Source organism: Aplidium turbinatum, chromosome 2 (genome assembly GCF_918807975.1).
Source record: "Aplidium turbinatum chromosome 2, kaAplTurb1.1, whole genome shotgun sequence".
NCBI lineage: Eukaryota > Metazoa > Chordata > Ascidiacea > Aplousobranchia > Polyclinidae > Aplidium > Aplidium turbinatum.
The window spans coordinates 51,758,829-51,780,492 of NC_137473.1; the positions used below are offsets into that span (position 1 = coordinate 51,758,829).

Below are 21,664 nucleotides of genomic sequence, written 5' to 3' on the forward strand. Positions count from 1 at the left end.
GCCGGTTGTCATGCCATTTACAAGTCAAGTAATGTCTTTCATACGTCCATGAACACCCTATACTTGCTCCATGAAATTGCTTTTTTACAGAAAAGTTCGTTGTCTTTTTAGCCAGTTTTTACATATATTTTCGCAATTGTAAACTGTGTTGAAATATAACGCAAAGCCGATCACGCCACGATGACGTAAGCGCAAGAGCCGATGCGGCGTGGTTGCGGAGATGGTCATTTTATTTTTTGTTTGGATGCGAAACGTACAGTGTGCATCCAATCATGGAGAAACTGCAAAATCAAGCGGCGCTGGTTCGACCTTCGGGATGTAGCTACGCTTAACACATTTTAATAAGGACTGTTCATTCCACGGCGCCCAGTAGATAGAATAATTTACAGACACTTCAACAATCGGTCTTTCGCCGTCACATTCGGCGTTCGGGCTTGCGCAGTAGTCAAACTCTCAAAAAAGCTTTCTCAGTCCGAGGATAAAGATTATATCAATTCGTCCGGCTCGGCGTTTAGGCTACTTATGTGTTTTTAGTATTTGTTGTCTCGGTACATATATTCACGAACCTAGAGACAGATCGGGACTAAATATAGACTAAGCTTTCATCCTACGAGAGAAACTACAACACGAGGAAAATTTAAAGCAAGGCACGATGGAAGCATAACCTGTTCACCAGGCTGCAATTGTGCTGGTTGGTATTAATACAAAAGTTATTATTGCTTTGTTTCAGGGACCATTCTTGTCGTTGTGAGGCGAGCTTCAGCATAGCTTCGTTTGTTGGAAGCGTAGCCTACGTACGGCTACGCTACGTAAAATAACGTACGGCTGTAAAATCGATGCTGCAAAATCTTTAAAGGCTAAACTACAGACTTACAGGTCTCAAAACAGGTAGAAATAATACTGCAGCCTCTTTCAAATGACGGCTATAGACGCCACTGCTTTGTTTTCAATCCACCTACAAGGTAAAACAACTGTATTGTAAACATGATTGGCAAGAAAAGAATTAAAATGCATTTATACAACGATGCTAAATGTATTGTAAAGGAGATGTACCGTACCATTCCAACCTGCTTCACATTTCATTAAGGCACGAATAAGACAAACATGGTGTAACACACCATACATACTAAGACTACCTTATGGATGATGATGGCGTTGTGCTTTGACATATATGTTGCAAAAATACAATCAATAGTGATCTACTAAAAATACCTTTTGCAACATGTTTTAGTGTTAAAACATTTATCATTTCGAGCATTACAGAAATTTTGAAAAATACAATAGAAATAATAAAAAAATAAAGAGCCCAAAATGTAGATACCAAACTCATGTTCAGCAAACAAACGTTTCGAAAACTATACTGTATTCATCTTCAGTGTTATAAATGTGAAGATGAAGACAGCATAGTTTTTGAAACGTTTGTTTGCTGAACATGAGTTTGGTATCTACATTTTGGGCTCTTTATTTTTTTATTAGATTAACCAGGCGTTCCAACCATTTTGCTCCTACAATAGAAATACTTAGTGAAGAAATTATGAAAGCTAGCAATATAAAATCAAATAGATAGGGACAACTTTGCATTGAAAATTACAAGTATGTGATAACACTGAAGACTTCACTGATTATGCTGAAAATTGAATGCATTTAGTTAAATAACATGATGTGTTCTACTGGTACAAATTAAGCTAAACTACCACACGATGTATAGTATACAGTCAGTGACAATCTGCTTTGATTCCGACGTTTCGTCAATCAAACACTACTGACTTCTTCAGGGAGCTAGACCAGGTAGTGACTACCTGTCTAGCATGGCAAAACACAGGACCATGTTGCTGAAATCAACTGTTGTAATCAAATGTAAAGATGATGGATTTTACTGTCTGGGTGGCACATTAATGCAATGTTACCGATACAAGGAACATTTTGGTTCAGTTCAACAAAAGTACGCAAAACACAGTTCGCCCAACAAAGATGGCAGCGGAAGATCAAAAGGTCACCAAAGCCAACACAACATAGCGTTATCAAAGTGTTACGATCTGATGCAAGTGATAAATATGGACGATTACATTATGATGTCAATGCATAAGGCTCACTTAAAGAGAAAGTTAACCGAAATGGGTCTAAAATTTAGAACGATTTATTGGATATTTTAGATTATTACCAACGATCACACATAAACTGCATTGTTTCATCCCAGACAACAAAACAACCTTTTTTTACATTGATTCAACGTCTGCAGACGTTATGCATTGATTCAATGTCTGCAATTTTATCGGTTGAAATTAGCAGCTACAACAAGAGCAGCAGCAAGACGCGGCAGGATATTGTTCAGCGTCCATCTCTCTTCCCAGTTGGCACATCATGCAAGACCAGCAAAACATATTCGTGCAAACATCATCACACACTGAACCCTGACAAAGAAATGACATGGTAGGTTATCCGAAATGACAATTGCATGAAAGGGTATTTAAGTTCCGGTGAAGTTTTTACGAGGTGATTCGAACGAAGCAATGAAGATTCACGGAAAACACACTACGGGGAAGGAAAGGCGAGTTGGTATCATATCACACTTGAACAGCTCTAAAACCATTTCGTATTGGCGTTGGTGTTCTACTAAAGATTAAAGTAGATCAGTTTGGCACTCAAAGGTAACATGCAGCAACAGGTTGGCAAGACACTTAAAATGCCATGCTAAAAAGTATCATTGACATTGCTAACTTCCCTTCCAGTAATACATGTAACCACAAAGCGTAAGCCTGGATACAGCAAAAAGAAATTTACAGAAAAAGAATTTGGTCGCATGGAACTTACTTCGATGTTGTGAATCATTCTAAACTTTGTTCTCATTGCGGTAGTACCGCTGAGAGTTGCACCAGCCCAACAACTTTCTCCCATCCGTGTTGCAATATTGCAAGAATAACATATTCCGAAGCACCATACGCACATGCCTGTAAAAGGGAAAAAGTTTGGTTTACACAAAAAGCCTATATGTATTTGACAGGATAACTGAAAACAAAATATTTAATTTTAAAGATGGCATAATACCGTATATCAACGGTTTTACACAAGAACAGTATAAAACTTGACATGAAGCAAAATTTAGAAAAAAAAATTACTGTAGCACTTTTATTTTAGTGTGCAAAGCAACAAAACATGATTCGACCTCCACACCGAAATGATTTACTAACTACAAGGGGCTAGCATGGTCACAACACTTTGAGAACTTTCAAGGTGAAAAATGTCAAAATAATCTCAAAAACGGGTGTCCGACAAAAAAAAATAGACTATTGCCAGAGATGCGGAATAGCCCGTTTCGGCTAGTCCGATTCGGCTACAGTCCGATTCGGTTAGTTCCCTATTCGGCTACAGTTTTGAATTGTATTTTATTCCACAATTCGTTTCTTTTGCATTCCGACAAAGAAAAATAAATTGAAATGAAATTTAGCGCAAAATGTTTGAACTATTAAATTGAAATGTTTGCTCACATAAAATCGACATGTATCCTACGTCACCGTCTGTATGCAAACTTAGAATATATTAGAATCCTCAACTTTTACAAAATTCCAAATCCAACGACGCCTTCTGTTTATTTAGAGAATGTTGTATTTTATTCCACAATATCGTTTCTTTTGCATTCTTGCATTTTATCCAGTGTTTCATGATGATGAGATTGAGACCAAAACTAAAATTGGAAATTTCAACAGCACAGTTTGGATTTTTTCCAGACAAAGAGACCACAAAAGCAATTTTTACATTAAAAATGATAACAGAGAGATGTAGGTCCGATTCTTCTTGTTTATTTAGAAAATTTTGTATTTTATTCCATAATATCGTTTCTTTTGCATTCTTGAATTTTATCCAGTGTTTACCTTTGAGTGCCTTCCCAGACGGCAAAATCCGTCATTTTTATATTGATGCAATGACGAATTTTGTTGTCTAGGTTCGTTCAAAATAAGTGTTTTACATCAAAATAACATTTTTCATGATTAAGAATAGAGGTTAATGAGATAAAGTCTCAGCGAAAACGTGTCAACTACAAAAAGACAGTTGCCAAATAGCGTTTGACATAAAAGATGAAGTTAAAACATATATAAGTGGCAGTTTAGAATAAACCTGGGTTTCGGCGTTACATGACCTGGAATTCCTTTGGTTACTTCCTTTGTTAGAAGTTATGAATATAGAACGTACCATATCACTAGGGATGTTTCCGGTGTCATAAATATGATTTAAGATCTCAGTGGTTAGGTCTAAACCCCACTCATCTAAAGCAGGGGTGTGTAACCTTTATTACAGGAGGGCCAGATATAAATATCTAGGTGAAACCGAGGGCCGCACGTTTATTTAACATATGCTTTCTAGTAGTTGCAGGCACAAAAAATAGTTTTTCTGTTATTCGTGTTAATCTTATGGCATTATTAGGGGACCTTATCTCTTTGAATAAATATATAATAAGTTAAGACGCATAAATTTCTGAAGAAAACTGCTATTCAAATTTATTGTCACACTGACTTTAAACAAGTTCACTGAGAAATTTGCAGCTGGATTCTTTTCCGGACGGCTTCTTCTGTTTTAGAAAAAAATTGTTCGCACAAATACGTTGAGCCAAAAAGAGCCATTTTTGAAGCCATAAATTTTTTCAAATATGGAATGTCATCTTGGTTAAGAAGTTTTCGATAAGAATCGCCAAGATTCATTTTTAAATACTTTGCTTTCAAATCCGTTTTCTCTTGAAGAAAAAAACATAGTGCTATTCGCCACCCCGTGCAAAAATAAAAGTTGGCACCTATGGTCATTGGTCAATGCTGTAATTTCAAAATTGAAAAAGTTTTCCATGTTGGTCATAATAAAGAAGTCAACTTTCATATAGACTTTATGTGGACATATAATAAAAAATAGTTTAACTTTGTTCACAATTCTGTTTTGCGAATTCTAAAAAAATATTTGCTTTTCTTGACCCGATTTTAGATGTTTCAAAAAGTTTTTCATGAAAACAACTTGACTCTACAGTGGACTTGGTCGTGTAAAGTGGTTTATTGCAGGAAATCAACCAGACCAAACATTGGTAAGGGTTTGAGTATAAACAAATATATTAAATGTTAAAACATATTCTGCCTCTTCTTTGTATAGCTTTAGTATTTTTGCTTGGACGATTTGTCTGACTGAAGGCCTCTGAATTTTTTGACAGCAGACAACATTAAACTTGTTGCCAGATGGGTAAATGGTGCAATAAACACTGAAATAATCCATAGAAAGTTGAAACTAGTTGGTATCACGAATGACAGGTTCATATATTATACTAACCAGACAAAAATTTTGGTGAAAAATGATGCAGTTCAAAGGTGTTTTTTTAATTTTGCGACTTTGGTAAACTTTTTGAATTTGTTTTTTAATTTTGCGACTTTCTCAGTATCGTACTGCACTTACCCTGGGCCTTGGGTGTGACGTTGCAATTTTACGCAAACTAGAACAACAATTGATAGGCCTAATAAAACAGTCCCTAACTTAGCCTATATTCAATTCTTAGGCCTGCGATCGAGTAGTTAAAAGCAGCAGTTAACAATTTACCAACTTCCTTTAACCAGACTGCTCATAGTAAAATTTTGTTTAAAATTGCAACATCATTCATCAAAAACTTCATTTTTTTAGGTAGATATATATATACAGTTAGGCCTATACAAAAAGTGATCTTGATCTTCAAATAATCATGGTCTTCAAAATCACGACCTTCACGATCACCTATTCTTGGTGATTTTGATCTTCAAGGTCTCCAAAAAGGTTATCTTGCCTATCTCTGACCCATCCCATCTCTGATCGGCCCTTATGCGAAATCAACAGTGCTGATAGTCAAAGTGGGGGATATACAATACACAGTTGGTTCAGCTACAAAACCAATGATTTTTCAAGATGTCAACAGAAGTGTTTCTTATTTTAAAACACACAATAAACTAAGTAGGTCCTAACATTCAAAATAAGGAAAAAAAATATAATTTAGGACGGCATGCTGGTTTTAAGTGTTTTATTGGTGTAGATGGCAACACTTGGTATAGCATGCAGTACACTGAAAACATCAATTAGCCTATTCACTTATATATATATTTTTTTTTTTTTTGATTTTACATACAAATCCCAACATCTCCTTGATTCTTCGGAGCTGGTATACAAGTCCCCCCTCCCCTGGTAACTCAAGACAAAGAGGAATTGACCAAAACATGTGGATTAAAGTGTGTGAACAGTAAAGCAAAGGTAAAGTTTAAAGTAGTTTCACCCTATATGTTTGGTCAAGTCCTGTCTTTGTCATGAGTTACCAGGGGGGAACTTGTATACCAGCTCCGATTCTTCTTGTATATATATTTTATCTGTGATACGGTAGTTTTCGTTTTTGTAATCGCAACGTACACTAATAAAAAGTTACTTACAAACACGGCAACTTCCACAACAATTACATACACCAGTTCTCCATGTTCTTTGTGGCTGAGTTGTTACCACTGTGGTTGTGTTTACAACGTTGTATGTTTGTTGAGGCTGCATGATCACTGGTGGAGGTTGGACTGACACATGGCTTATCACATTATGTTGCCCAATCTGACCAGTAGGTTGCTGCACAGTTGCCTGTGGATTTGGTTGATAGGCAAAATTATATGGTGGTGGTACTTGTGGTGGTTGACCGAAACCTTGCTGCTCTTGTGTCGACTCATTTTCAAGCAAACCATACTTTTGCTGACTTTCATTCATTTTTTGCTTGTTTTGAGTTAAGCACAATTAGTAACACAGAAATTCACACTATTCTGCAACACATTTAATATAACTTTAGTTCTAGAAAACATGATTACTACCAAATTGCTCCACTAGAACTTCATGTTTCAAATGTATCTTCTTTCTAAAACAAGGTTTTGAAGTGCTAGGTTCAAATGTGTAATTTGGGAGTGAACCCACCATAATGAGTTAGAACTTAGACATAATATGCTTAGTCTACAAAATTGACTGAGTTAAGTTTCCACCTGCCGAAGTGCTATTGTACTTGCAAAGGATTTCAGTCACTTGGTGCAAGACACGAACTTCCAAGACAAATTGCAGAAAAGCCTAGTAGCCTACTATAATTTAAAATGACTTAAACTAAATTTTAATCAGCTCAGTGGCCAAGTGGTTTTGCCTTGGGCCCTGGTAGATCTACGATCGATTCCAGTTCAAGTCAAACTGAAAATTTTAACAATTATATATACTTATTGTATTTTTTTCTTGCATAACGCAGTGAGAATAAGTCGGGTACTAATGTGATGACATCGTAAACCTAATATAAAATTAATAATGAGCCCTGTCGTTAAAAGACTTCAGCTGTTGCACAGCGACAATACATAAAACTATAACATTATTATTATTACCAGACTAAATTTCAAACCAAAATTATTATTATCACTGCTTGTCAGATGTGTAGGCTACAGCAAATTTCCATGCAATGACTTTAAAATTTCTGAAATAACTGCACAACTTCTGACGTTTCAAATTTTCTTAAAAACACCCAAATTTCCCTAATTGTAATTTCATTCTCCCTCACAGGTTCTATTAGTTTTCCCAAAAAGTTGAAAAAATATGACCTGGCATTTCAACCTACTGGTAGCCTATATTATACAGCATGTCCGCACAACATTGGCTGAATGGCTGTTGATCGATGATCATTCGAAAATCGAAATTGGTCTTGTGACTGGCAGTGGATTGATGATTGATCGTTCGAAAACTGGTCTTGTGATACAAACAATGCGCTGCAAATGCATACCGTGATATCTCAAATTTTTCTGAAGGTGTTCCGACGGGAACAAATTACTTCCATAACAACCACGTTTAAACGTTCGCGTTTTGTCGCTTCTACCTTTTTCTCGACCTTTGCTATGTTGACGTGTATTGTTTTTTGCTGGGTTGGTCAGAATCAGAAATAAAATCAAGCATACAACTGAATTGAACTAAACGTCCTGAAAATAGTCCTTGTGCTATAGCTCAGTTGGTTAGTGCGTGACTTCTGGAACGAAGAAGCTTCAAGATGAAGTGACGCTGGTTAGACTCTCGGGGTGTGCACTTGAGCAACGCACGTACAGAACTGCTCTCCATTAAGCAGCTGCGGCATCTAATGGATGGAGTAATTTCCGGCAACAAGACTCCATCAATCGGAAACTTCACTCTGTCAATATCGGTGACCGGGCCGCGAAATTTTTTTTCCCACGAGATTTCTGTCTCATTGATTCTAGTTACTCTAAAAGTAAGATTTTCCGAAAGTGTTTTGAGAGATTGGTTAATTCAGATTGCGAAATAACTATTTGCCAATGAAATTTTGCAATGATATAAAATATAAGCTTTCCCTAACCCTACTTTTTTTGAAAAGCTCTTGTGCACCGCAAAAATTAATTAAAAAAAAAAAAAATTGACTTTGACGGGCGTCGAACCCTCGTTCTCACGATCACTAGGCAGAGGATGAAACCACTGAACCAACCGTGCCAACGACAAAATGTTGCATTCACACGGTTTTAATACAAACTCTTACCAAAATATGTAAATGAGACAGAAATCTCGTTGGAAAAAAAATTTCGCGACCGGGCCTGCGCCAGTGATTCAAAGCCTCTACAAGTATGCGAAACGGTCAGAATTAAGCTATTGTGTAGCTCCTGTCGCACTAGTCAGAATGAGATTAGGCATTCTTGCAAAAATTCATTGCTTAACAAATCCCTAAATTCAGTTCTCCAGATTTCCCAGCGAGGCAGTGGTTTGCGTTAAAAACACGCGGTATTTGTACAGATCAAGTGGATTTAAGCGCGCGTGACGTCATAGGCATTGACCAACGCGCATGACCAACAAAAGGTTACTTGATCACACAAAAATAGAAGATCTTCTAACTATGACAAAACTACATCCAATTGCAGCTGTAGCGGACGCGTCGGTTAGTGCGCGCGCTCATATGCTACCGTCCGTGCTGACGGCGACATTCCTGGGCAGAACGAGATTGGGACTGGCAAGGAATGACCAGGACACGGTGGTCTTCACACTGTCTATTTACTAACTGGCTTGACAGCTAATGCTTGACTACGAGATTGAATTCTCCAAGGCTCCGTCGTTTATTAATCGATCCACTATTTTCAGGAGAACAGAGATTTAAACACAGCGAACTAAGAACACCGAACTTTCAAAGAATAGAACTTCAACTTGCAGAAATCAAATAGCCAACTTGGTTGCAACCAGAAAATAATAGCGAACCTTCTTGAATCGTCTCGAATAATATAGTTGAATAGTAAAGTAAAATCTATTAGGCTACAGTAAAGGTCTAGTAAAGTTCTCGATCACAAGTACCATATCCTTTACACCCAATAGCTAAGGATGGTAGAAGTAGGGGATTGCTCACTCAAAATTAAGGTGGACAACTGGAGGGTCACAATGTTATGACAAAATTTGATGCAACTACAGCTTGAGGTCTACTGCCATATGTCGCATAGGCCTACTCAGGTGCAGTTTATATGACCTGCCCACGTGTGCACAAAGTGTGTATTGCCACAACAAATGTAGGAAATATGTGATATTATTTTTATTTAATAGTATTCAAGTCATGATAGTGCAGTGATAGACTTCATGCAACACCGGTAACGGTAGTAGCCTCACACTGCTGCAGTGAGGTTTTGCAGATTTTCTAGCACCTAAAATTTTAACCAAATATAGCAACTCGTTTGGTGAGAATGAATTTACATAAAATCAAAGAAAATGTTGTGTAGTTCTGCTAATTTTTGAACTTTTTAGTAACCCTCCAGCTGTCCATTTCGCAAGAAAATTCAATAAAGTGAGTCGTCCCGGTATTCCACTGTCCCTACCAATAGCCTACTAAAATTCTCGGTCTGTCGAATGGTCGGCCAAAACGCGATATACATAGTCGCTGAGGAATGAAGCATCTGTAAGCTATAACGTTGAAAAGACGAAAAACTACGCATATGTGATTGAAGCTACAGGTTGTAAGAATGCTTTTAGCTGATTGGCGAACGATTTCTTCAGAGGCAAGCAAATTCCTAATCAAATTCCTAATCATACTTCAGGAAGCCCGAAGCATACTTGCCAAACTACATGAATTGGTTGACTTACAGAGTAACATTACATATATGCAACAGAACGATGATATCAAGGCGGTAACAAGCGTTAAGGAAGATTGAAAAGACCTAAAGTGAAAACGCAGGGCGCTACACAGCAATATTAATATCAAAAGTTTTAAAACTGTTCGGCCACACTAAAAGATCACAATTCGGAATCAGCAAAGTTTGCACAGAAGGCAAAGTAGAAGGAAAAAGAAAACGTGGCAGACAACTAAAACGATGGCAAGACAACATTCAATCATGGACCGGACTCCACTTGACAACACTGGGCGAGTTGGCTCAAAATCGCCACTCTTGGAAGCAAATAAGCCATGTTGATGCGCAATCTGCCGCAGGCGGAGATAACGACTGATGGTGACGTCATAGGAGTGCTCGGGCGCTACACGACATATTGTGTGAGAGGCAATTTGGGAAGAGACAATTAAGAGAACAGGTTTTGCGACCGGAGCCTACACAATTTTATACTGATTCTATTTTGGTCTCAAGTAGTTATTAACGGTTTGTGATTTTTTTGCGATGTTTTCTAGACCTCTTCTGCTCATGTTTGTTTTGTCGCTTCTACCTTTTTCTATACCTCTGCTATGTTTGTTATACAGTATATTGCTTTTTCGTTGTGATGGTCAGAAATAAAAACAAACTGAACTGATCTTGTAATGTATTGTATTGTTTTTGTTGTGATGGTCAGAAATCAAAAAAATGAAATAGAAAATGGCCAGTTCGTAGGTACCGTAAGCTACAGATTCAAAGCCAACCAAACCAATTGAATCCAAATTTAAAAACCATCTGGCAGCTTTGCTTGAAGGGCGCATGGAGTTTGCTGTTTCAGAATTTGTTCCATATACTTTCTTTGGCCTGCGTCTCCGGCTCCGAGCAGAAATAGCAACCAGTTTGGCCTGCTATGTTAGTGCATTTCGGTTTTGACTAGTTTCACGTTTTCATGTGTTATGATTGTGGGATAGGTTAGAAGGAGCAATAACCTGGCAGCTATTTGCTTGTAAAATTTCTTGTTGGTTGAATCTTTATCCTTGGACTGGGAAAGCTTCTTTGGGAACCTAATCCTGGCAGTTTCGCATACTTCTAGACTAGAAGCTTTGGACCACTGGCGTGTCAGCTCAAATGAAAAATATAAGGTATGCAAACAACCCTCTGTTGAACACGTTTGGGTTTAAATCAACAAAATATTATGTTTGGGACTTTGGGTAACTGGTATCAATTCAAGGAAGAACTGTGCCCTCTACAAATAAGCAATTTTGTTAGATCAAAATTTGATAAAAATAAAGTCAAAATTTTTTTTTAGGTCGAAATAAAAATAGCCCTAGTGATGACATATTTACGCTGTGTTGTTTTTGTGTACACCTAGAGTACACTGTATAATATACTGTGTTTTTATTTGATTTCATTGCACAAAAATTTCATCTTTATAGACAAATATAATTATAAGACAGAATATTGTTAAATTTTTGATAGCCTGTCATTCTAATTTTAAATAATTATGGGTGCAACGAGAATAAACCGACCAAAAAAAGTAAGTAGAGTATGATTATGCTCACTGTGCATTGCAACATATGGAAAAAAGTTGGTTTGGAACTTACTTTGTTATGTGCATTTCGTTATGTCATTGACCTCCAGAACTTTTTTGCTATTTTTGATTCAGAAATGTTTGAAGGCAATTACAGAACGACTCACAATTACTGTATTGTTATAATTTTATGGGTGCAACCTACCGTCAACCGGGGTGATTTTGTTCACCGGGGTGACTTTGATCAGCACTGTTTTAGCTTTGTAATTGCCAATTTGAGTAACTGGACTTTGCTCAAGTACTTCAGACCCCATCCTTGGAATTTGAGCGAAGTCCAGTTACTCAAATTGGCCATTACAAACGTATCAATCGTTTATTTGAATCAAAACCTGAAATCCCAAACCAAATCCAATCTAATGTTAAGTAAAAACATCGGTTAAGCGTATACCGCTTAAAAGAATAAGTCGGACAAAAGCATCAGGATTTGCTTCACGTTTGCCTACTTCATTCATTTAATCGTATAATTGTACTCGTAAGCAAAAAGAGAATGTCTCTTTTTGTCTGCAGTGTTCAAAGGCGAAATGAAGCAAAGGTGTGACAGACGCAAGCGATCAAAACAAAGACAAGTGTCTGTAATCCCAGGCCATAATCTTACCGGTATGTGCTAGACATCGCACTGCAAACAACCAATTTTCGCACAGCTGGGTTTCATTAAAACAGAAGAGCAGACAAAAGGAATAATCACACTTCCTAATAAAGAAGTTTAAATGCTTTTGATGTCATCCGTCGGCGACTGGCCTTCCAAGGAATGGACGCCGACGAATCATTTTGGCTTGAGAGGGAAACATGTCCAAAAGTTTAAACCAGAAAACTTTGGAGAATTTTTTTTAAATTGCTGAATAAAAGTAGCCTACTGTTGTGAAATGCAGTGCGTAATTTCATTTGTGCAGTTTCGTTCAGTTGAAGAACACAGCAAATTAATTATTTTACCAGACAGCGCAAAAAACTTGAAAAAAAAAACCTTTGTGATTTCAAAACAAACAATAAGTGTGAGCTGTGTTTTTCTACCATACCACTATTTTTGTAGGCCACATTCCATTCTCAAAACTACACAGCTGGTAGGCTAAAAATAGCACGCTTGAATCAAAAACTTTAACGGCCAAAGTTCACGTTGTGACGTCACAGAGATCGATGAGATGAAAACAAGTCCGATTGCCGCAGTTTGCAGAAAAATGCTTTGATCGTACAAGCTCTTCCCAGTCAGCAAAGCTGGTCTTTTTTACATTGATTCAACGTCTGCAGATAATAAATCAATGTAAAAACAACCAGTTTTGCTGGCTGGAACATACCGCATAGTGTTATGTAACAGAAAACTAGTAAACTCTTTAAAGTTTAACCAGAATTGTAAACAGTTGTAGGAAGTATCAGTTTGTAATGTGCGTTGCAGCCTAGTCAGCATAGACGTCTTCTCAACAATTACGCCATTCACCACGAACCTTTTTTTAGCAAATTGGTTAAACGAATCAATCGTATAATCGTATCAAAACGTCTGGCAAATAGGTGATACGATTAAGCGATTTCGTCTGTCGTATGTAAATGTAATGCAACTCAAATTAAAAATTGACCACAAAAATACACTTCGGGTCAAAATTTAATTAAAAAAAATAAAAATAAAAAACGGAACGCTTCCGGGTAGTATCGAACTTAGTTCCTCCAGAATAGGAGCCGGAGACGTATCGCACTCGCCACGTAACGACTTGAATAAAATGGTTGGATTTAGAACTTATATAGGCGCTTTCTCGTCTTTTGCTTTGCTTCTACCATGCGCCAAATGGTGTGCGTGGTCTGCGTGAATTGGATGACAAATCAATTCAATGGCTGCTCGACACCTGCCCAAACATCTAGACCGCGTTGCCGCCACTGCCCAAGGGTGGTAAAAGGCAGAGCCCTCGACCCTTGAAGTGGCGAAAAACAAGGTTCAAACGAAGAAGAAGAGAAAAAGAAAAAAAAGTGACTGTATACTGACGTAATGACGGTCAAATAGTGTTTCAGATTCAAAGACCGGCGCCGGTCAAATAGCCACTGCCATTTTAAAATGATTGTGGAAACTGCAATCAGTGACTTCGGCTTTTTTAATTTTTTTTCTTGATCTTTTCAAGGTACGAACTGACTGTCCGAACTGTTCATGGTACGAACTAGATTGCATCCTAATTTTATTGAATGTTCTAAAGTTTAATATTTCTTAACTTAAAGAATATGTAGCTTTATCTGAGGTATATACACTATATCATTCAGACAAAAGTGGTTAATTGCATATGTACTGGTTAAATCTATACAAGCCATTTATCATGTAACATTTCAAACTATAAGGTATTCTGATTCTCATAATCGCATAGATTGGTTGAATCCATAAAAAAGCTTGACAAATTAAGTATATATATATACAATTATCCAGTTTAGTATGTTTAACACTGGACAACAATTTTTTGGAAACATCTTGTTTATTATAATTTTAGAGTGTTTTTTCATGTTTTTGAGTCGCTGATTTCAAAAATAACATTAAAATTTTGTAATGTCACTAGTTTTGTCACAAATTATAATTTTCTGAAACCATGATTTCAAGTTAACATGTACCACATTTAATAAAGCACAATAACTACATAGTAAGACAAACAGTATGGACAGTTGGACACTAGGGTAGCTCGTTTTTGAACTTTTTTTTAAAATTCTCTTGGGGTAGTGGGGAAATGGTGCCAATGAGTGAGAAAACGCTCATGACAAAATTTGAGATTTGTAAAAAATTGTCTTCAGCTTCCTCATGGGGCCCAAAAATCGAAAAATGGGGTCAAAAACGCAATTTTTTTTTTAAATATTTTTAGTTTGGGTAGATATAATATTGTTTAGATATATCTAATTAACCTAAGAAAAAAAATTGGAGTCATTTGAACTATTCCTTCAGCTTCCTCACAGCTTCTGAAACATAATGATACATAATTGCGTTAGACATTTTGCCAGCTATAAAACGTCAAGTATTTCTCTTTATAGACCTGCCCTGAGCTGTTGCGTCATTTTTTAATGAAATTGGGTTAATTTGGTAGGAAAAAGTGACGTCTTTTATTTGAATTTACGTCACTGACGAAGTTTGTAGTTATGTAACCACAAACAAAAATGCAAAATATTCAGCAAAATGAAAATTTTCAGAAGCTGTGAGGAAGCTGAAGGAATAGTTCAAATGACTTCAATTTTTTTTTATAGGTTATTTAGATATATCTAAACAATATTGTATCTACCCAAACTAAAAATATTTAAAAAAAAAATTGCGTTTTTGACCCCATTTTTCGATTTTTGGGCCCCATGAGGAGGCTGAAGACAATTTTTTACAAATCTCAAATTTTGTCATGATTGTTTTCTCACTCATTGGCACCATTTCCCCACTACCCCGAGAGAATTTAAAAAAAAAGTTCAAAAACGAGCCACCCTATTGGACAGTTGGACACCTAATCAAAATTGGACATCTGGAGTGATTCGTTTGTGTATGAACCTCCCATACCAAACTCCAAACGTAATTTCCCATCATGACTTATCCCACATCCCTTGGTAGAGTTTTTCAAACTAAAATGTCTTCATGAAACCGTTCACCATGCTCCTTGGTTACATGGCCCAAGTTATCATGGAAAAGTTCAAATAAAAATGCAAATAGTGCAATAATAAGGGCATGCCGCATCCAAGTTTTCGTAGCTTTCAATCAAATTTGACACTACTATAATGTAGTCTTCTCTATAGTTACCAAGAAATCCTTTCATTGTCATTCGAAAAGCTTGCCATGCACTTTTTTAAAAGCAGTCATTTAATGCCAACATTTTCCTTATTTGGGGCCCAACAAATATCCCACCCTTATACTTTAGCTCCGGCTTTAGCTTCAGAAAGGTTTGGAAACATTGAGCAAATGTGTTCAAAGGCACAAACTTGCTGGGAATGCTTTTACAATTGTTTAGCAACTTTCTCTAGTTTTATATGTGAATGTGAAAGGAACACTTCACTCCATTCAATGAGTGGTACAATTTTGACATTGTGGAAGCCTGGGGTGAGCTCTGACCACAGTGTGCTGACCATTTATTCAACTTTTATTCCATAATTTAAGAAAGCAAAAATGTTTGGTATAGTCGCCTTGCAAACCCAACAAGAAAGCAATCATGTAACAATATCTACATTCTACATATGTCCCAATTGTGGTTCTTGTGTTATGTCCAGTCCAGCATAATTTTCACAGTTTTGCGATCTTTCATTTAAAGAGAATGTGCAATTTGGTAGCTTATACCATCCAGCTTGGGTCACTGGGGCACTTCATTTGCTTTTCCACTTTTTCTTACCAAATGAAGCTATCTAAAAACATGTTAACCCTATTAACTGCACACTGCAAACTCCACTAGTCACTAACTTCTTTATCTTCAACAGCTGACTACGGCATAAATAACAAAAACTTGGCCACTAGCCCAACACTCCAAAGAATGTGGCCAGTTGTAAACAGCCAAAACTTTAACCTATCATCATCATCATCAGCCGGTCATGCCACTGCTGGCAGATGGCCTCCACATATGTTTCCACACCATTCTGTCTTTTGCTGTTCTCATCCAGGTGATGCCAATCTTTTCTTCTATGTCATCTCGCCATCTTCTTTTTGGTCTCCCTCTAGTTCTTCTTGCATATCTTGGTGTCCATTCTGTGGTTATCCTGGCCCATCTGTTGTCTTTCATTCTTGCTACATGTCCCCCCCATTGCCACTTTAGGTTTGTTGCTGTTTCTATGACATCTTTGATACAAGTTTTGTTTCTGATAACTTCATTTCTAATCTTGTCTTTTCTATTTATGTTCAATATTATTCTTTCCATGTTCCTTTGTGCTGCTGCCAGTTTCCTTGTTTGTTGTTTTGTGAGTGACCATGTTTCTGCTCCGTATGTTAATGTTGGCAATATTACTGTGTCCATGATTTTTCGTTTTAAGCTAATTGGAATATTCTTGCTCTTTAAAAAAGTGTTATATTGACCAAATCTTCTCCAGCCTGATGTTATTCTTTGGGTGATCTCAGTTTCCATGTCGTTTCCTGGTGTTATCATTTTTCCTAGATATTTGTATTGATCAACCTCCTCTATCTTTTCTCCATCTATCAAAATACCCGTCCTTGGTTGTTTCCCTGCTATCTCGTTACACATTATTTTTGTCTTTTTCTTGTTCATCTTCATTCCATCTCGTTTCCCTTCTCGATTCAGTTCCTCAAGCAATTGTTGCAGAGTATATTCTGACTGTGCAAAAAGGATGATGTCATCTGCAAATCTGAGATTGGTCAGCAATTGTCCATTAATGACAAGTCCAGTCTCAGATTTCAGCCTCTTGAATATCTCTTCAACTGCAGCTGTAAACATAACAGGTGAAAGAGTGTCACCTTGGCGCACCCCTTTCTGAATTTTTATTTTATCACTTAATTTCTCGGTTCTGATTTGTGCAGTGCCATTTGTGTATGTATTTTTGATAATGTTGATATATGTTTGATAATATATTTTTGATAATTTTGATAATGTTTACTATTTTATCTGATATACCATGAATTTGAATTGCATTAAAAACAGAGGAGTGCTTGATGGAATCAAATGCCTTCTCATAATCAACAAATGCCATAAATATGGGTAGTTGGTATTCATTCATCTTCTCTAAGATCTGCCCAACTGCATGCAGGTGATCAATGCAAGAGAATCCTTGTCTTTAAGCTGCTTGTTCAGGGGGTTGGTTTTCATTTAGACTGCTGCTTATTCTGTTCTTGATGATTTTCATAAATAGTTTGTAAATATGAGAAAGTAGGCTAATGGGGCGATAGTTTGCAAGGTCTTTCTTGTTTCCTTTTTTAAAGAGAAGAGTAATTATAGCATTCTTCCATTGTTCTGGCACTTTTTCGGTTTCGATCGCGTTGTTAAATAAGTCACAAAACTTTTCGAGTAGAATATCCCCTCCTGCTTTTACCATCTCTATTACTATGTGGTCTTCTCTGGGTGATTTTCCATTTTTCATCTGTTTGACTGCCTTTTCAACTTCGCTTTTCAGAATTGGAGGAATTTGTTCGACTGGATTTTTAGTGACAATGTTTTGTGTTTGGTCATTATATAATGTTTGATAGAAATCAGCGCATCTTTCAATTATCTTTTCTCTGTTTGATGTTTCTGAGCCATCTTCATTCTTCAGTGCCGGAATCAACGCTCTGTTTCCATCTTTTTCAGTGTTGCATTTTTTCAATCCCTTGCCTGTCTCAATTGCATTTTTCACCTGTAGGGTGTTGAATTTTCTTAGATCTTGTCTAATACTTTTTCGTATGTTCTTGCATAACTCTCGATATTCACTATTGCCTTTTGATGTTTCTCTCATCATTTCTCTGCGTTTCTTCAGCATCTTTTTAGTCTCTGGTTTGAGTTTCTCTTCTCTTTGGCTCGTGACTATTCCGCCAACTTTCTTTGCGCTTTTTTGAATAATATTGTTCAATTGTTTTGTCTTTTCATCTAAATCTTTGACGTCGCTTTCAAGTATTTCAAAACGGTTTTGCAACTCTATTTGGAATTCATCTGCCTTTTAAATCAGTCTCTCGGTGTCCATCTTTGGGTTTGATATTCTCATCATTCTAGTTCTTTCCTGTTTTACATTTAATCGTATAGTGCTGCAAACCATCCTGTGATCACTTCCGATGCTAACCCTTTGAATGACTTCAGTGTTGAGGACAATTTCCCGTTTGTTTGTTAAAATATAATCAATTTCATTTTTCACCTTAATTTCATTTTTCACCTTATAACCTATCACGAGTTGAAAATTTCCATGTTTCAAGTATGTAACTCTTCACCATCATCTAGCAAGTGATGAAAAGGAATAATAAATGATTTCAGCAAGTTGTGTGATATTGAGCCGCACTTTAAAGAAAATTGTAATCTCAATTAATGCACGATATTTTGACTAATTTTTTACAAATATCAGTGAAAATGTTTTTTGCAAATATCGTCCAAACCATTGACGCTAGACAAAAACTAGCACCCACTTTCAGCAACCTCAAAAACATACAAACAGTGAATATAACAGATAAACAAAAAATTGTTGTCTTGTGTACTAATCAGACTTTAAGGACAGCCTAAAGTCGATTTTGTTTCATTTTTGCAGCACAGTAGCTTAAAATTATTTAGTATACATTATGTATAGATTAAGTTATAAAAATGCACACAATATTACAAAGAAGAAAACAAATCAATAGTTTTTTTTTCTTTAACTTTAATCATTAAAATAAATTCATTTTTCAAAATGATGTTTAATACAACATAACTTTCATTGTTTGTTGCCATTTATTTAGAGTTGCAATATCTTTCATTTCAGCCAACCTATAGAAACATATCATCTTTGAAGCGGCTGATGAAACAAAGCAAGAAACGTCGTCGTCCACCCCCAAAGATTGAAATTCCTGATGCAGAAATTATGCCAAAAGGAATATTAAAAAAAAGAAAGTAAAAACATTCAAATCAATTATTAATTGCAGCACCGGTAGCAAAAATTAATTCTAAACAACGCTAAGGAGTTTTTTTTGGTCCAATGATAAGTTATTTATTGATTGTTTTATCAACCTAAATGATTGTTTTTTGTATTAGCCTATGCCCTTTAACATTAACAGCCTATAAATATAAATGAACAGTTTATGCAGACCCCACTTTCTTCATGCGTTACAATGTACTTTTATTCCAAGCAAAACTGCAAAGTTGTTTTAACATCAAATTATTGTGATTTAAATGTTTCTCATATTTGGCCTTAAAATTTAATGTAAAAAACAAAGATGTTTCGTAAAACAGCACAACTTTTCCCAATATTTGTGAGTAAAATTCTAACCACAATATGATCGTCATGTTCCGTTGGATTTGTCTAATGGATAAAACGGTTAATTATCATCCATTAGACATACCCAATAATACATGAACAGTGAACACCATATTGTGATCAGACTTCGCTCACAAATATTGGGCAAAGTTGTGCTGTTTTACGGTTCTTATTATATGTCTGCATAAGAATATTAACTTTTAAGCTGTGTACTTCCCAAGTACAGTACTTACTTCAGTTGTTGTAATACTACTCTACATTTGTAGACGCTGTCCAAGGGCAAACATCACTTTATCAGGAAAGAAGAAAAGAAAAATCTTAAATCAAATACGTCGAGACGAAAATGAAAAAGCAAGAATGGAAGGTGTTAAACAACTTCACATTAAATCCTTCCAAATATTTTCCTTGCAAATGCGTCGATTACTTACATATAATTTTTAAACACTATTATCGACTGATGGATAAATTGTGAGAATTTTTTTTCTTCAGACTGAGAAAGCCTCTTTGGAAGCTAATTTTGGCAGTTTCAAAGCTAGGCTTTATGCTACCAATGCAACCAAGCATGATCAGTTGATCACCGTGATTCGTAGAATGATGTTTTTGTAGGTTGGTGAAGTGTCGACTGTTGCCTGTGAATTGTTTCTTCCACTAATTTCTTTCAAACGGATACCAGAAAATTATTCTTGAAGTGTGTTGCTTGTACACACAAGTTATACAATGTTGCCTTATCTTGTTCATTAAGTCGTATCCAACTAAGCTATCAGGGCCCAAATTGTAAAGCTGATAGACGGGCACCTCATTCATCATCTAGTCACACAAATTTACTACATTAATGCATAGCACATATAAATTCATGAATGGTAGGAAATAAACAGATATACCATACGATTAAAAAATATTTTATTGTTTTTCTATTCTGCACAAATAAGTTGGTTGGTTTTGAATCTTCATCCTCGGACTGACAAGCTAAGTTATTCCTGGTAGTTTCGCATACTTGTAGAGGCTCTTAACCCAGGGCCGGTTACCGTAGTTGACAGAGTGAAGTTTCCCAATTGCTGAAGTCTTGTTGCCGGGGAATTATTCCATTTACTAGGTGCCGCTGAATGGAGAGCAGTCGTGAAATGCGTTGCTCAAGCGCACACCCTGAGAGTCGAACCAGCGCCGCGTGATCTTGAGCCGGGCGCGTAACCACTAGCTAATGGGGCGGACAAGTAGAATAACAAGAGCGAAAGAAATAACAATTCCTTTTTTACTTTGAGTGTTTGAAATAATGTCTGTAAGTCTGGAGTTTAAACTTCACATATTTTGGTAATTGCACGAAGGATGTTGTCTTATTTTGATATGTGCACTTAGATTTAAAATTTCTTCCCTGTTTGTCAAGAACCATTTTTTTTTTCAGTATCTGCGTCGTCTGCAAAGAGCCGAAAGAGCAAAGCAAAACCATCAAAAACTAAACCTGATCAAGTGGCAGATGTGGAAATGGCTGAAGCTTGACTGCAATATTTAGCAGCATGACTACTTGCTCTGTAATTTGCCTACAACGTGGTGTTGGGTCATGGTCAGTCAGTTTGAATTGCAAAGTATGTGCTGAGTGCATGCTCAACAAGTTTTACACGTGCCCACCACTCCACCAGTATGCAGCTTTTATATTCCAGCCCGTGGTCAAATCAATATTCTTTGCTATTCCATTCTTTACTGCAACACTTTTCGTAATTCTTTTGGACTTGAGCTGCCGTTTTTCTGTGGATTTGTGTTTAGTTTTTGGTTAATATAGACTCTCATAGAGTTTGTGTCAGCGAAACAAAGCGATTTATATGAACCATTGAACCTTATGATTGATACACTTTTGTCTGTGGCGATACTTAAATAATCATGAAGTCCATAATAAAGTAAGGAATTTGGTTGAAAGTGTTGCTTTCGGTGTGTAAGTAAAACACGATTTCAGATGAAGTACAGTCCGGAGTACAGTGGCTGTGGTTACGCGATCGATGCAGGCATAATGTGCATATAGAGATATTACATACAAATCACAGTTTCGCATAAGAAACTATTCAAACATCGTAAGGCGCTACGTATTTGCTTTTAATTGCAGCCTCTTACACCGATGTCAAATTAACTTTTGACTGTGTGAATAAAAGAT

The 21,664-nt window shown here is 36.5% G+C and overlaps 2 protein-coding genes across 2 annotated transcripts; one reads left to right on the plus strand and one right to left on the minus strand.

Moving 5' to 3' along the window:
* Nucleotides 1-958: 958 nt before the first annotated feature.
* LOC145765194 (cornifelin-like) lies at nucleotides 959-6,779 on the minus strand. The gene is made up of 3 exons (XM_082576971.1): nucleotides 6,417-6,779; nucleotides 2,812-2,948; nucleotides 959-2,411 (listed from the first exon to the last, which is right to left on the minus strand). Exons 1-3 carry the CDS (start codon nucleotides 6,730-6,732, stop codon nucleotides 2,283-2,285), a joined length of 582 nt encoding a protein of 193 aa, XP_082433097.1. The 5' UTR covers nucleotides 6,733-6,779; the 3' UTR covers nucleotides 959-2,282.
* Nucleotides 6,780-11,537: 4,758 nt separating this feature from the next.
* Nucleotides 11,538-21,432, plus strand: LOC145764941 (uncharacterized protein C11orf98 homolog). Its single transcript, XM_082576648.1, has 4 exons — nucleotides 11,538-11,640; nucleotides 19,033-19,160; nucleotides 19,791-19,888; nucleotides 20,924-21,432. Exons 1-4 carry the CDS (start codon nucleotides 11,608-11,610, stop codon nucleotides 21,016-21,018), a joined length of 354 nt encoding a protein of 117 aa, XP_082432774.1. The 5' UTR covers nucleotides 11,538-11,607; the 3' UTR covers nucleotides 21,019-21,432.
* Nucleotides 21,433-21,664: the final 232 nt, after the last annotated feature.